Here is a 15,043-nt window from a genome sequence, read left to right on the forward strand (position 1 = left end):
TAAAATATCTAATTAAGTAATTGATTCAGACTGAAATTTTTACTAACTATATAATACAATGTTTTAACACTTAAGAGAATTCAGAGTTCATGACATTTATAAACTCAATCTGTTAGATTTTTATGAATTAACATAGTACTTGGTGAAGTTTGCCAGTCAGGCAATTGAATTACTCTAAGAGGAAATAAAATGTATTAAACTTATAAATCCAGGGTAAAATATGTGTATGTGTTTAATTAACTAGGTGTAAGTGGGATGAAGCATTATTCAAAGGCCGTTAGAATGATTGCTGATATTGTTAGGCATAACTAGAATAACAGGATCTGTACATTGAACTTAAAGTCTAAGGAAGAATGAGGTTATCAAAAGTTGGTGACTTCAATAAAGTGAGTATCAATTTTTGAAAACTAAATAAATAACTGAACAGGCTTTTCAATGTAATAGAAAAGCTATCCTTGAGTGAACCAAAAATCCCCCATCAGCTTGTTCACGGTTGGGATGGATCAGCAGCAAGTGTGAAGATGACTGAGGCTGGAGGGTGAGTGCTCAAGGCTCCGCTGGAGGTCTTCGAACGTGGAGCCTGCCAGGAGCTGCTGCCATCTTAGGCTGAGCAGAGAGGAGTGTCCAGAGAGAGGAAGCTGATCACCACCCTCCATCCTACACCAATCAGATTCCTTGACATATTACTGTTCACTCCTGGAAACCTGCCATCAAGACCAATTGTTGCTAATTGTCCTGAGCCAGTTTGATCACTCACTGACTCTGAGGTCCTTCTTAGTTTGTATTTGTGGATAATGGTAGGATTTGGGTAAATCATAGTTAGAAGTAGGTGAGATTAGTTAGCTCCTCACAAAATCACTATCAAGTTGTAACGAAAGCAGGTCTTCAGCTGAATTCTGCCTCACGTCTACCAGACATTTACTGAACATCTAATAATAAGTACACACAAAAGAGTTCATACAACCTGAAACGAACTCTCTGTCCTTGTATGCAGTCTGACCCTACTTTTCATGGAGAAGTCTCTAGAGGCAGGTGTGACAATATTTTGGCAGAAATTTATCACTCTTATGAAGAGCAGACTTCTAAAACTTACAAGACTCTCACAAGGGTACAGGCTCAGATTTGAGAGGCAGCTTAGCTGAACCTAACAAAATACTTCAGAGAAAAAAGCCCGAGACACAGACAGACCTGGGTTCAAATATTGGCTGTCCCCATACACTAACTTGGGAATATTACATAACCTCTTTTGCCTTCCATTTCTTCACTTGTAAAGTGAGGATAATAAAAACGACCTATTTTTAACGTTGTTGTGGGAATTAAAGGAAATAATGCATATAATGGACATAGTGTGCAGTAGTCAACCTTCATTAAATATAGACTGTTATTGTCATTGTTTTCTGTGGCTCCAGAGGGAGAACTAGGATTTATGGGTGAGAATCAGAAATAGGAAAACAGTAAGTCCATTCAAAGAAAGAATTTTCTGGTAATTATTGTATTATAAAAACAGGCTAAGCTATCTTTTGCTGAAGTAAATTCCCATCAGGGGAGCATCCAAGAAGAAACTGTCTAAAGTCTTATCAGAGGTTTATCTAAGGTTTCAGAGGAGATTCCTATCTAAGGATTCAGAGGGTAGAAGATGACATGCGTGTTCTGTCCAACACACAGGTTCTGTAACAGTTGGCCCATTTTCTTTCCTGGTAGGTATAATTTAGATGTGATTATCCATATGTAGTCACAGGAGGGTTCTCTAGTCCTGCAGTTTAACAGAATAAGGATGGTCTATAGTGATCACTTTTCTTTATTTCTCACTCTACACCCTTTTCCTGAAAAACAGTCCAAAGCCTGCTGCATCTTTATTCCTGTCATAAGCAGTGTAAATCATTTTCTGCTTTCACATTTCTTTCAGGTGTATACAAACACACACCAATCTGACATTTCCCATTCCTCGGTTTATATCCACAGTCACACATATCTTCAAACAACCCTAGCTCCTTCATATTTGTTTAAAGGCTAGGCCTCTACTGAAACAATAGGACCCTGTTTCTGGGATTAAAATTGTACCCTGGGCTACCTCTCCAGCGTTCTGCTATTTGTGTTTTCATACCGTTTGAATCTTGCACAATTTTTGTTTATTTACCTGCCTCCTGATCCTTTGTTTCCACAAGGAAAGGCTACACCCAGCTCTTGACTCATGAAGCCCCTGCTCTGTACTATGGCTTTCTGTGTGGAAATCATTTCTTGACTTCCTCCAGACTCAAATCATGTCTTATCTGGACCCCACCTCTGACCTCATGGTGATGTCTGCTCGTACTCCTCACTTCTTGGTTATATTTCACCTCAGGAGCCCTCTGACATCCAAACCTGTCTGTCACTTTTACGGTAACTTTTAACAAATCACAGTCAATTTTTAACCAGCTTATGCTTCCTGTGCCCATCCCTTCACGCATGAAGTCCTTGGTCCTTGATGAATAGACTAATCATACAATGATATAAGTGATTTATAAACATTTAAAACTATTCACCCTCACTACTGCATACAAGCTAATATAGGCAATGAGGTACAATTTTTCACCTCCAAAATTAGCAGAGATTGGAAACCAGGTGTGCATTGCAAGTCTCATGAGGGTGTCCTGGGAACAGGCATCATGCTTACCCCTTGATAAGAGTGTAACTTGGTACAAACTTTGGGAAGCAGTTTGGCGAAATATAAAAAGAAACATGTCAGACACATATAAAGCTTTCAGGGTGTAAAGGTTCATCACAGCACTATTTAGAGTGTGAAAAATAAGAAACAATTTAAATGCCCATGTACTTGCCCAAGGTAAGTACATAATAGATAAGAAAGTATGCTATATAATTGAATATTTTATAGACATTCAATGTGTATTTTTTTCTCTGTTTTTTAAATTAAACTTTCTATTCTGAGATAATTGTAGATTCACCTGCAGTAGGAAATAATATAGAGGGCTTCCCTTTACTCTTTACTCAGTTATCCCAGTGATTGCATCTTGTAAAACTTGCACAAAATCCCAGTCAGGATGCTGACATGGATACAGTCAAGATGTAGGACAGTCCCATCACTACAAGGGCCCTTCATGTTGGCTTTTATACACTCCCTCCCACCCACACCTCCTCCTTAGCCCCTAGCAACCACTAATCTGTTTTCTATTTGTACACTGTGGTCATTTCAAATAAGTTATATAAATAGAATCATACAGTACATAAGCTTTTGGGACTGGCTTTTCTTCACTCAGCATAGTTCTTTGGAGATTTATCCGGGTTGTTGCATGTATCAATAATTCCTTCCTGTTTGTTGCTTAGTGTTCTGTGATGTGCAGGTACTCACTTTAGCCAACTCCCTGAAAGACACCTGGGTTGTTTCCAGTTTGGGACTATTATGAATCAAGCTGCTATAAACACTCACTCATAGGCTTTACGTGAACATAATTTTCTTTTTCTCTGGGGTAAATACCCAGAAATGCAATTGTTGGGTCATATGGCAGCTACATGTTTAGTTTTTTAAGGAACTAACTGTTTTCCCGTACTTTTTACATTCCCACTGGCAATGTATGAGTGATTCGTTTTTTTCTTCATCTGCATCATCAGTATGTGTTGTTGCTATTCTTCATTTTAGTTATTCTGATAGACCTGTAGTGATATCTCATTGTGGTTTTCAATGGCACTTCCCTGATAGCTAATGATGTTGAATATCTTCATGTGCTTGATGCCATCACTTTCATCTCTATGTTGATATGTCTCTTCAGGTCTTTTGCCATTTTCTAATTAAATTATTTTTTTTTACTGTTGAATTTTTTAAAATTGAGATGTAATTAACATATAAAACATGTCCTCTTCAGGTGTACAATTTAGTAGCTTTCAGTATAGTCAAAAGATTGTGTAACCATCGCATTTTACATAATTCCAGAACATGTTAATCACCACCAAAAGAAAGCCCATATCCATTAGCAATCACTCTCTATTCTCTCCTTCCTTAGCCCTGGGCAACTTCTAATCTACTTTCCATTTCTATAGATTTGCCAATTCTGGACACTTAATATAAATGATATCATACAATATGTGACCTTTTGTGACTGGCTTCTTTTACCTGGAACAATGTTTTCAAGGCTCATCCACATTGCAGCATGTATCAGTGCTCCATACCTTTTTATGGCTGCATAATACTCCACTGTGTGGCTATAGCACATCTCATTTAGCTGTTCTTTAGTGGATAGACATTTAAGTTGTTTCCACTTTTTGGCTAATACAAATAACGTTGCTATGTATGCTTGTATACAAGCTTTTGTGTGCACCTGTTTTTAACTCTTTGGACATATACCTAGGAGAGGAATTGCTGAGTCATATGCTAACTCTATGTTTAATATTTTAAGGAACAAATTGGTTTTCAAAGCTGCTGCACCACTTTTCATTCCCACCAGCAATGTAGGAGAGTATAGGAAAAGTAAAGCATTAAGGAAAAAGCTCTGCCATCTTAGACAAGATATTTTACTCTGGGCAGTTAATTATCCCTCAACTGAGTTAATGATTCTGACCACACAACGTTGCAGAGGGACCATATGTGAAACAAGTGACAGCCCCTCAAGTGTCCTACACATGCAATGAGCAAGCAGCTATTTTTCACACTCAGCTGGGGGTTGTTACCACACTTTTTAAATGTCCCTTTGAGCTAATCCTCCACCTCCACAAGAGCTCACATCAAATACTCCCTCATTATCACATCTGATAAAGCAGATCTTAGCTGTTAATGACAAATTAGAGCATTCCAGTGACCCCTCTCTCCTAGAAAGCAGTGCCCTTCAGCTCTGCAGGGAACATTTATTTGCTTTTCAGAAACTAGCTTTGGGATTTTAAGGAAGGAGCCAGCAGGGAGACAGCTCCTGAAGAGGAGGCACCCTGGCTTGCTCCCCTCTCCCAGACGTCTGGTACCTTTAGCACAAACAGCCCAGGGAAAGGAGAGAACTGGGTGAGGTCCAGGGCCTCTGAGAAAAGAAGTGACCATCTCCCTCCTCAGGGGCCTTGGAAGCAGCACTGAAGTGGAGCCTTCACTTGGGACTGGGGCTGTCCAAGGTGTCAGAGAGAGCAGGGCACCTGGGGCTCAACAGCGGCTGTTCAGACAGTAACGGGACCCTCACTCTCTCAGTTTAGCTATGTCATGCGTCACCTTGATGGCCCATGCAGTATACAGTGTGTCCTTCATGGAAGACCCTGCCATTGACCCTTCCCAGACGTCGGCTATCCTTTTTAAAAAGCCAGGTCAGCCACAAAGAAGGGTTCTTGTAAGAGGGCAACAGGGGTGGTTGTTCCAGAAAACAGGTCACAGGAAAACTCGCTAAAGGAACTGAGGCAGTTTGGTCTGGTGGAGAAAAAGGCAAGAGGAGCAGGATGTGAAAAGCTGTCATAGAGAAGAAAGAGCCCACTTAGTCTGTGCAGCTCTGAGAACTCCGCTAGGACCAAAGGGTGGGTGGAAAGTAATAGAGACTTTGGAGTCAGAAAGGTTCCAACTAATAATTAAAGCTGCCCAATTTGAAGGAATCAGCAAATTCATGCATTCTTAAAATTCTCTATTGCATGAGGCCACTTGGGTCTCTCAGTGAAATAGCTAAGCTGTGCATTAAAGACACTGTGTATTGTGCGAGGGAACAGATTAATTTCGCATTGCTTCTATGTAGCTATGCTCAGATGTAAGCCTAATGGACACATGCAATCAAAGAAAAGATGACCCTTTTTTCTGCTCTGTTTCACAAGCTGCTTGCTGCCCTAAGGACTTTTCCCCAGGGATGCTGGGGTCTTAAGAACTGAAGGCTCAGGAGCCCGCTGTCTAATCCCACTTCTCTCACTGACCTGAGCCCTCTTCTGTGAACATTGACTCAGCTCTTTTGGCTATGTTGGATAGAGAGATAAGGAAATGTTTGGAAGAACATGGAGGAAAGGGATATTAGAATTAAAGGGATTTGACATTGTAAGGGAGTGAAGTAAAGGCTCAGAAGAATTGCCAATCTATACAGACTCATCAAATTTGCAGCCCAGGGCATCTGATCTTGGGGATCTTCCTCATGCCTTTCCCCCCATGCAGCCTGTGCCTCAGTGGACCATCCCCTGACAGGCAGTCTGGACCTTTCTTTCGCTTCCCCATCAAACTTCACTGGTGTTGTGTTCTCTCAGGGTTTTCCCCTGCAGTGCTATAAATTCATAGCCAGCAACCTTCAAGGCTTCAATCCGAAGAATAATGGGGGAAATTTAGGCATTGTGGCTGGGTGGAAAGTGTTTCGGACCAAGAGTGAGTTCCTCAAAACACAGCCCTGGGGCAGCTGGTTAGAACACAGTACTCATAACACCAACGTTGCTGGCTCGATCCCCACATGGGCCACTGAGCTGCACCCTCCACTAGATTGAAGCAACTACTTGACTTGGAGCTGATGGGTCCTGGAAAAACACACCGTTCCCCAATAACAAACAAACAAAAAACACAGCCCATAGGTGGTTGTCTAGCTCAGAAGTTTTCAAACTTTTGAGGTCTTATACCCTCTAAAAGAATCTTAATAAAGCATGTACCATCATGCAGTTTTTAAGTTAATAATAATGTTTTTCATCATAAGTTTAAATATTTTCAAAGGATGTAATTTGGAGCATGTAAATATTTTCATTTTTAAATGAAAGCTGAGTTTCTTTTGTAAATGTATACAATCAAATCTAAACACTATGACAACTGATAATTTTATCAATTCCATTTTTAAAAACAAATACTTCTTAACCCTGCAGAAATTTGACTTTCGTTTTTCTCCTTGAACTTAAATTTTCATTCCGAAATTCCCAAAGAATTTTACCCTACTGTAATATAATTATTGCTTGAAAAGAATTTTTTGAATACTCTGTCACATTTATCTTCAATAAAAATGTATCTAAATTAAAATTTTAAACTTATTTTGTGTTACCATAAGACTCTAAGCATTAAAAACAATCTGTGTGCTTGAATTATCATTATTAGCAATATACTACTAATTAAAACAACATGAATACATAATACTAATTATTAAACACAAAAAGTGAAATTATATTGCAAATGAAACTCAATGAGATGACGAACATATTTCCATTAGTTCATGTATCTGTAGATAAATATTATTTATTGCTAGAATGAGACAGGGGTCAGTATCAATTGTTAGTGAAACTACCTAAGTGAATTCACAATGTGACATATAGATGATGTATTACAATTCTGTTTCTATTTTTTGTTTTTATAGATGTAAACTGGAGGAATTGGAAATGTATTACGGCAAGACTAATTCAATTCTTTGAACTCCTCCTATGCTGTATGCCAAAATTCATATAATGATCTCTTATCAAAAGATATTTTTAATCTTCTGTCACCTGACAGCTTGATTAGGTCCTTCTTCATTTTTCTTATAGGCGGTGAATTGGAAAGTACCTGATGCACAAAGAGATTTCTTCTCATCATTAGAATAATTCACTTTATCAATTTCTGGGAAGTATACCAAAAGATCTCTACTAAGATATATCAAATTATTGCTAATTATGTTGTAACACTTTCACTTACACCCGCCTTTTAAAATCCCATGTCTTCAAAAATGATAGGAAAAACAGATACATTATTAATTGCATGATTCTTTTGCCAAAATAATGTTTTTTGATAAAATGCTTTGAATGGATTTCTTGCTTTAAATTAAAAGTAAGTTACCATTACTTTGAAGCTGCAGATTTAGCTCCTTTATGGAAAATGTCTATCAGAAATCTCACTGGCAGAGCCAATCTTCACTATCAAACCAATTAGCCAAATCAGATACATTTTTTGTAAGAAAAAAATCTTTAACTTCACTTTTAAATTCGAATAGGTATTTGAGGATTATTATAAAAGTCCATGAGAATTAAAAGCACATCTTATGAAATTGATCACTAAAAACAATCAAAATTAAAATGGTATAGGATCTCATATAATTATTCCATGTTTCAGTAAGTTATAAAACCAAGATGATCAATATACTCTTTCTCATCTAAAGTAACAAGAATGTTAAAAGGCATGGTAAATATCTGGTAAAATTGGATGAGGCTCTTGAATGCTGCTGACTGGCTTTGGAGAATAAATAAGAACTGGTTTAAAAATCGGAAAGGTCACTATAATACAAAGGTTCTAGGCTGCTAATTAGTCTAACAGCATGTAATTTTTTTTGTTGTTATTGTCAGAAGGATATTAAATGTTTTTAAGAGACTATGATGAGAATTGACTGTCATTGAAATAAATATTTCATGCTAGAGTTTGATACAGCAGGTTTTGACAACTTTGTTAACGAACATACATCAAATCTGAAAGAACCCATATGAAAGTTTATCCTTGGGTTTTATCCATTTTGTCTTGTAAAAAGTTGGTAATCCCAAGAGGCATTCTAATTACATTTAAAATAATCAGCACTGCAAACCAGTACTCTTTAGCTTTTCTAAGTTACTTTTCTTCCCAGTTAAGAGCTATCCTAGAGGTGAGTGGGGAGCATAGTGGACAACAATTGCTTACACTTACATGAAGAAGCCATTTTTGGTATTTAATGTCTCTTGATTGTTTCTGTGCTTCACTCTGAGGACTTTCCTTCAAGAGCAGGGTGTTCTTTGAAGAGAATCACAAAGTGGAAGAGGAAAAGGCACTAAAGAAAAATTATCATTATTTCCAGCAGTCCACTTTGCCATATATCTGAAGTCTGAAAATCCATGAGTCCAAACACTTCTGTGTTTTCTAATGTGTGTATAAGAAGGGAAAGCCCGACATTCTATGGATTTATAATTAACCATTAAAAGAACCTTTCTCTTTGCTTGCTACATCTGGGCTTTTTGTGTCATGTTAAGGGCAACGTGTCATATTAAGATTTGAGATAGGTGAAACCTAGATGTATATTTTTATAATATAAGGAAAGGATTATTATGAACACAGACTTAGTCTCAGCAGGTCAATTTTAGGAACGAGGACAGTATGTATGGATCTGGAAAGACTACGCATACTCTGAGGTACATGTGCCCTTTTGAAAATCTTGAGTTAATCAGCCAACTATACAGCCTAACCTGACCTGGTCCAAGACTTTTCTCCATGGGAATCTCCGTCACAGAGGGAGTGTGACTGAAGAGTTTAAGACAGGGCCCAGAGGTGCAGATGGGACTGCAGCAGCCCCTGTTTTGGGAACGGTAATGAGAAGACCCTTTCCAATTTGATGTTGCTAGACCTACATGTACTCCATGCTACGACACAGAAAGATCTCAGAAGTTCCCCTGGCCTTTTGCTGATCAATAAGCACATCACTATCCCCTGAAATAAGAAAACTAGTGTTGCAAACTCATATGCCAACAGAGGCAGGCAGGTGATGTAAGTGAATGAAGCAGACAGGGTATCCGAAAACGGTGTGAGGATTGGATCGGGGAGGGGAAGGGACATGCCTCAGCATAGGTGGAGGCTGCTACTCAGCTCCAACCCCACTATTGCTAGAACTTCTACTTTTTAAGGGAATCCAAAAATCTGTGTTTTCCAGTGAAATCTTTCCATTTGTAAATGTTGGCAATTAAATCAACGTTTTTATAAAACATAAAGCAGGCAAAAAAACCCCAAGCCTGTAGGTCCTATTTGGTCCATGGTTGTTGGCTGTGCTCAAATGCACTATCACCATAGTCTCTGCCTCTGGAGAATAAAGCAGTTTTTAATCAAAGTGTGGGTCTCAGGCTCTGACTCCAGCTAGAGCTCCAATTTCTTAGCTCTGCCTCAGCAGTTATTAACCCTCAATAAGCCCATAGCTGATCGTCACAATGGGTCCTGAGAGTTGAAAGTGAAGTGCAGCATCAATCATCTAGTATTTCAAGCTTCATGGAGGCCGAAGCTGTTGTCATCAGCAAACCCAAGTCCGGAGAGTTGGATAGAACTTTAGACATCATTTATTCAGCTTCCCTGTTTTTACAGCTTCTAATAACATTCTTTAATTATTCCTTTTAGGGTTAATAGCATTTGTAATAGTAAATGAAGGCTATGCAGCCCCAGTATTATAGTGTCTGGATGCTCTCCTCATATACCGCAGTGTCTGGGGTGCTAAGGACTGTAAAATCTTCAATGAAAAAAGTAGCTGTGATTCTGGTTTCAGACCTTCGCCCTTCCAGTCCCAGACCTATGATTATCCTGAGCACTTTCACTTCAGATGGTGTGCTGGTTTTCAAATGTGTCCAGGAATTCTGTGATATTCCTCCCTTTAGGAAGTAGAGCTTCCTAAATTTCCTCCCTGTGCGTGTGGGCTACACGTAGTGACTTGCTTTTAGTGACTAGAATGTGATGGATGACAGTGACTTCTGAGCATAGGTCACAGGCAGTGTGGCTTGCTCCCAGTTTTCTCTTGAATTACTTGCTCTGAGGGAAGCCAGAGGTCATAAGGACACTTAAGTAGCCCTATGAAGAGGCCCATAAGTGGAGGAACTGAGTTCGCCTGCCAACAACCATGTGAGTGAGTCGTACACATGGGGAGCAGACCCCCCAGCCCTGATCCAGCCTTCAGGTGACTGCAGCTTGCTGACACCTTGACTGCAAATTCATGGAAGACCCTGAGCCGTAACCACCAGCTAAACTGCTCCTGAATTCCTGAGCAACGGAACCTGTGAGGTAAGTAACCATCTGGTAACCTGTTTCCAGATGCAGTGTGGTTGTAATGTGTTATGTGGCAGTAGGAACTAGTACATATGGGCATAAATCAACCCAGGCCGTGCCACCCCCACGGCCTAGCCTCGTCACATTTCTCGTCACCATTTAGCAAAGGCAAGAAGGCACAATGTATCCCCTCAGTTGTGATAAGACAGTGGGAGCCTATTGGGTGAGGAAAATGGTGATTATTTATAAGATGAAAGGTAATTAAGTTTAAGAAGGACTTCTCTCACATTCAGAAGTATGAACCTCTGGGTGGGATTATCAAAAGAAATAGTGGCAGCTCCATTTTAAGACTTTTCTTTCAGATTGAACGAATTCTGATGATCTGGTAGGTAGTTGGGATGCAGCTCGGCCCGACGGCTCCTTTCTATGAATGAGGTTAAAAGCTGAGGGTACACAGGAAACTTCACCAAAATTTAAGATGTGCATTCATTTCAAAAATAACTCCCAATTTACAAGTCCCTCCTGACACACACACAGGGCAAAACCCACGCTTTTTCAGATGGTACCTGATCCCCACTCTCCAGAGGCCCAGCGCTCAGTTTAGGGCAATGCAACTTTCTGCTCCTCTCCCTTCTCTCACTGGCTCTTAGGGCCTGTTCCTTAGCCTCTGTTCAGGTGAAACTCAAATAATTGAACCCAACCAGCCACTTCATCAACTTGTGTATAAGTCCAGCTGGAGCTGCACTCTCATAGTAAACGGGAAGAGAGCCACAGGCATCTCCATGCACAGGGAGAGCATGGTCCCTGCAATTGCAGGGTTTCAGGATTACACGAGACCTCTAGATGGTTCTAGCGATGCGATGTTATCATCTGCGAGATTCCAGGTAGCTGGGTACATATGAATTAATGACTTAAAATCCTACGGTATCTCAAAATTTTATCATCTTACAAGCGTAAGCCTTTGTCTGCAGATAAGTGTGGTCGGGTATCTTTCGGCATGGATAAAGAATACCACAGAGTGGGTCATAATGGTAAGGAGTAAGAAAGAATAAGTTTTGAGGTGTGTGGGGATACCCTGAAAGCGGGGAAAAAAGTGTAGACATAAAAGGGTTTGGGTTTAACTCTTCTTTGTATCTGGAAGCAGCTCTGCAAATACCATCCTAATGAGCCACTGCCTAGTCCCTAATCTCATAAAACCCTCAGAAGGGAAAATGTATGAAAGGCAGAGCCAATTCTAACGCTTTTGATATATGCACTTGGGTGTACTTTTGGGGCTCTGAAAAACACATGAATTAAAATGAACCAGTGACAGCATTCCAAAGTCGGCCTTTCCAATGATGAACCAAGCCAGTTACCTTACAGCTTGTATATTTATTGAACAAATACTACTAAAATAGCTAAAATACATTGGGTACTTGTCATGAGTGCATCAGTAAAGATCACATTACAAAAGCCTGCAATTTCAGCAGTACACAACTGCAACTCTACATAAATGCCACAGATGCAGAATACTGTTTTCTTGTTCTATTTACACAGCTGATATACCTATTCTAACAAAGGAGGGAGAGGAGAAATGCACGAGAAACCCAGGCCAATGGGGGAGCGAGAAGAGAATGAAGAAATGCAAGCGCATGCATCATCGATGTTTAAGTCAGAAGCAGAACAGTTCAGAACAGAGCCTGCCCTGTCAAAGGAAGAGCTAAAAGACAGTTATATAAAAATTAAGGTGGGCTTTCAGACTGGCTAACACAACAACATTCCGTGAGTAGATGGTATTTCTGATTTTTTGTTTGTTTGTTTATCCATTCCATTGGGAGCAAGGACAAAAATGTAAAATCTACACTTTGCTTATCAAAACTGCCAAAAAAGAGTGCTCTGCCTGTTTTGTTTTGTTTTTTAATTTTGTAAAGACAATTTTTCCAATCTAATTTTTGGGAAAGGTGTAATTGTCATCATATTCCTACTCAGATGCTAGATTTTTGGATTCCCCTCCCCCCCGAGGGCATTTATTAAAAAAGTTTGCCCTTTTTCCCCCCAAATATTCTTTCAAACAAAAAGGAACCAAGCGAGACACCTAAAAACGCCTGTCAAATTATTGCTTTTCTTTCTCTAAGTTAGGCAGGCGAGGCCACCAAAAGGAAGAGATTTGGTAAGTAAATTACAGTTTTGTGATTGCTCCCGCTACTGCGACTGCGTGTCCATGAGTACCAGCCAATGAGACGCGAGTCTCTTGCTCTCTCTCTGGTAGCGTTCACTCAACTCTACAATGCTGAAGAAGAAAGCCACACTGAAGACACAAGGAAAACAAGTCAATCCAGTCTAGAGAACAACATTCAGGGAAACAGAGTACCAACACCTTCTTAGAACATGGAAATAAAAAATAACTCCATCAGAGCTACCTCGCCAAGGAGCATGTTGAAAGTCCAAAATAGCACCACTCATCAGTGTCTCAGTTCCTGTGGCAGCATCTCGGTCACTTACCACAAGGAAACAATGAGTTTCAAACTACTTCTATACATCAAAAGAGTACATGGATAAAATATAGAGATATACAGACAATTGATGAACATAAACTACTAGACTTGTTACATCTAAATGAAAAAAAAAATGGGGACTCTCAGCCTCTGCAAGGAGCAGTAGGGAGCTGTGTGAGTGACAAGGCAGGGTGGACCGGTTGTGTGAGAGCAGTGGGAGTTTGAGTTGTGGAAGACATCGTCGTCGAGAACCAGGCCTGAAGGCCCACCTGTAAGGGTTGTAAACGTGGATTCACAGTGTGAAATTCTGAGCGTTTTCACTTGAGTCAGAATGGTTAAAAACTGGATTGATGATACCTATTTGTCCACTGTAAATTCTCTAAAGCAAGGCTCAGAGTCCCATAGTTTCTTCTTATACTTGATGATTTACACAGAAAAAAATCCCATATATGATACCATGACCTCATCAATACCCATACACCATATGTAATACAAATGGAGGTGTTACGATTAAAAAGCGTGGAGGTAACTGATTCTTGGGCAGTGGAGTTCATGGCTGCCACGTGGAGTCAGGGAGGCAGCCTCAGTCTCCTCCTCCTTCTTGCGGTTCACTTCCTTTGGAACAGGAAGTCTTCCCTGAAAAGCGGGTGAACCCAGGTACAAACAGACGGAGACAACACAAAAGAGAGACACACTTAGTCATGCTTCTGAAACCATTTGAAAATTGTTGCCTCTCCCTCCCGCCTTTTATCCTTGAGCTCCCAATGTTTTGCAAACAGAGTTTACATATTAAACACAGTTCGCCTGAATGTAAATATTAGGTGTGTGGGGGCATGAAGTAATTAAACACTAGTTGCCTTGGCTTCAGTAGAATCAAGTGTTTCTCTAATGGCTGCACCCAGCCATGTGGGAGGCAGCATTCCCCAAGAGTGAGGTTTCTGAGGACCATTTCTAGTACCAGATAGGGCCTGACATGAGGCTGGCTGAGAGGTGCTCGTAGGAGTATCAATACATTTTTTTTTAAAGAGTTCAATAGCTGTGGTGGAGTAGAGTAATTCTTTTCTAATATAGAATACAAATATTTAAAAGCATATCACAACTCGCACAAATGTAATTTATGGATGGTTTATTCTATAAGCACTGGCACGGTCCATGTGGGCCTTAAGATCAGACCAGAACTGAGGACCAAAGGTGGGAGCATCTGGGAGGGAAACAGTGTGGGGTTGGAGGGTGGAACTGCAGGAAGAAGGACAGTGCGAAACTAAGGCCAGAAGAGAGAGATTCAGCTAGTTTGGACAGACTGGGGCTATTCTAAGTCTCTCTTCACGATCCTGATGAGTGAGGTTTTTGTGTTTTTGACTAGAATTAGGCAACTGCACTGTGATTGAAAATCTGTCCAGCACCCGTAGGGACAAGCTCTCCATCGTAACCAAACAGCAAGAAGATTGGACAATGAAGTCCATTTGGCAAGGGGTGATCTCAAATAGAGGTCTTACTTTACCACAAATAGACTGAATGCCCCGATCAGATATGAAAATAGTGATTTATTTTAGACAAACCATTAATTACTGAAGTTTTCTGGGAAAAAACTACCTATTGTGGCTTTAAAATATCTTCCCCCGCCCCCTGAGGTCACATGTTCTAACAAGACATTTATAATAAGCTAATTTGACTAAATGTAAGCACTTGGATTACAGTGATAGTATTGCTTTGTGAAATGTAAATGATCACGTTTGAATTTCTTATTAAGGAGAATTCAGAAATCAGGAACTTTCAAACAACCTGAAATTGAATAAATGTTTTCAGCAGCCACAGGGTGAACTAAATGTAACAGATTAATTCAACTTTAAAAGGCTTATTTAGTGAATAGATTTTTCATATTATCTGGTGCATCTAAGTTTTCTGTTTAAAAATCTCAGATTTTGACAACATT

General features: G+C 39.8%; 1 protein-coding gene across 1 annotated transcript in view; it reads right to left on the reverse strand.

Moving 5' to 3' along the window:
- Positions 1–11,987: 11,987 nt before the first annotated feature.
- Positions 11,988–15,043, reverse strand: part of NREP (neuronal regeneration related protein) — a 29,060-nt gene continuing 26,004 nt past the window's right edge. Inside the window, exon 5 of the mRNA XM_019659136.1 lies at positions 11,988–13,746. Coding sequence (XP_019514681.1) covers positions 13,621–13,746 — 126 coding nt within the window. The 3' untranslated portion in view covers positions 11,988–13,620. The remainder of the gene's footprint in view (positions 13,747–15,043) is intronic.

Source organism: Hipposideros armiger, unplaced genomic scaffold (assembly GCF_001890085.2).
Source record: "Hipposideros armiger isolate ML-2016 unplaced genomic scaffold, ASM189008v1 scaffold_296, whole genome shotgun sequence".
Classification (NCBI taxonomy): Eukaryota; Metazoa; Chordata; class Mammalia; order Chiroptera; family Hipposideridae; genus Hipposideros; species Hipposideros armiger.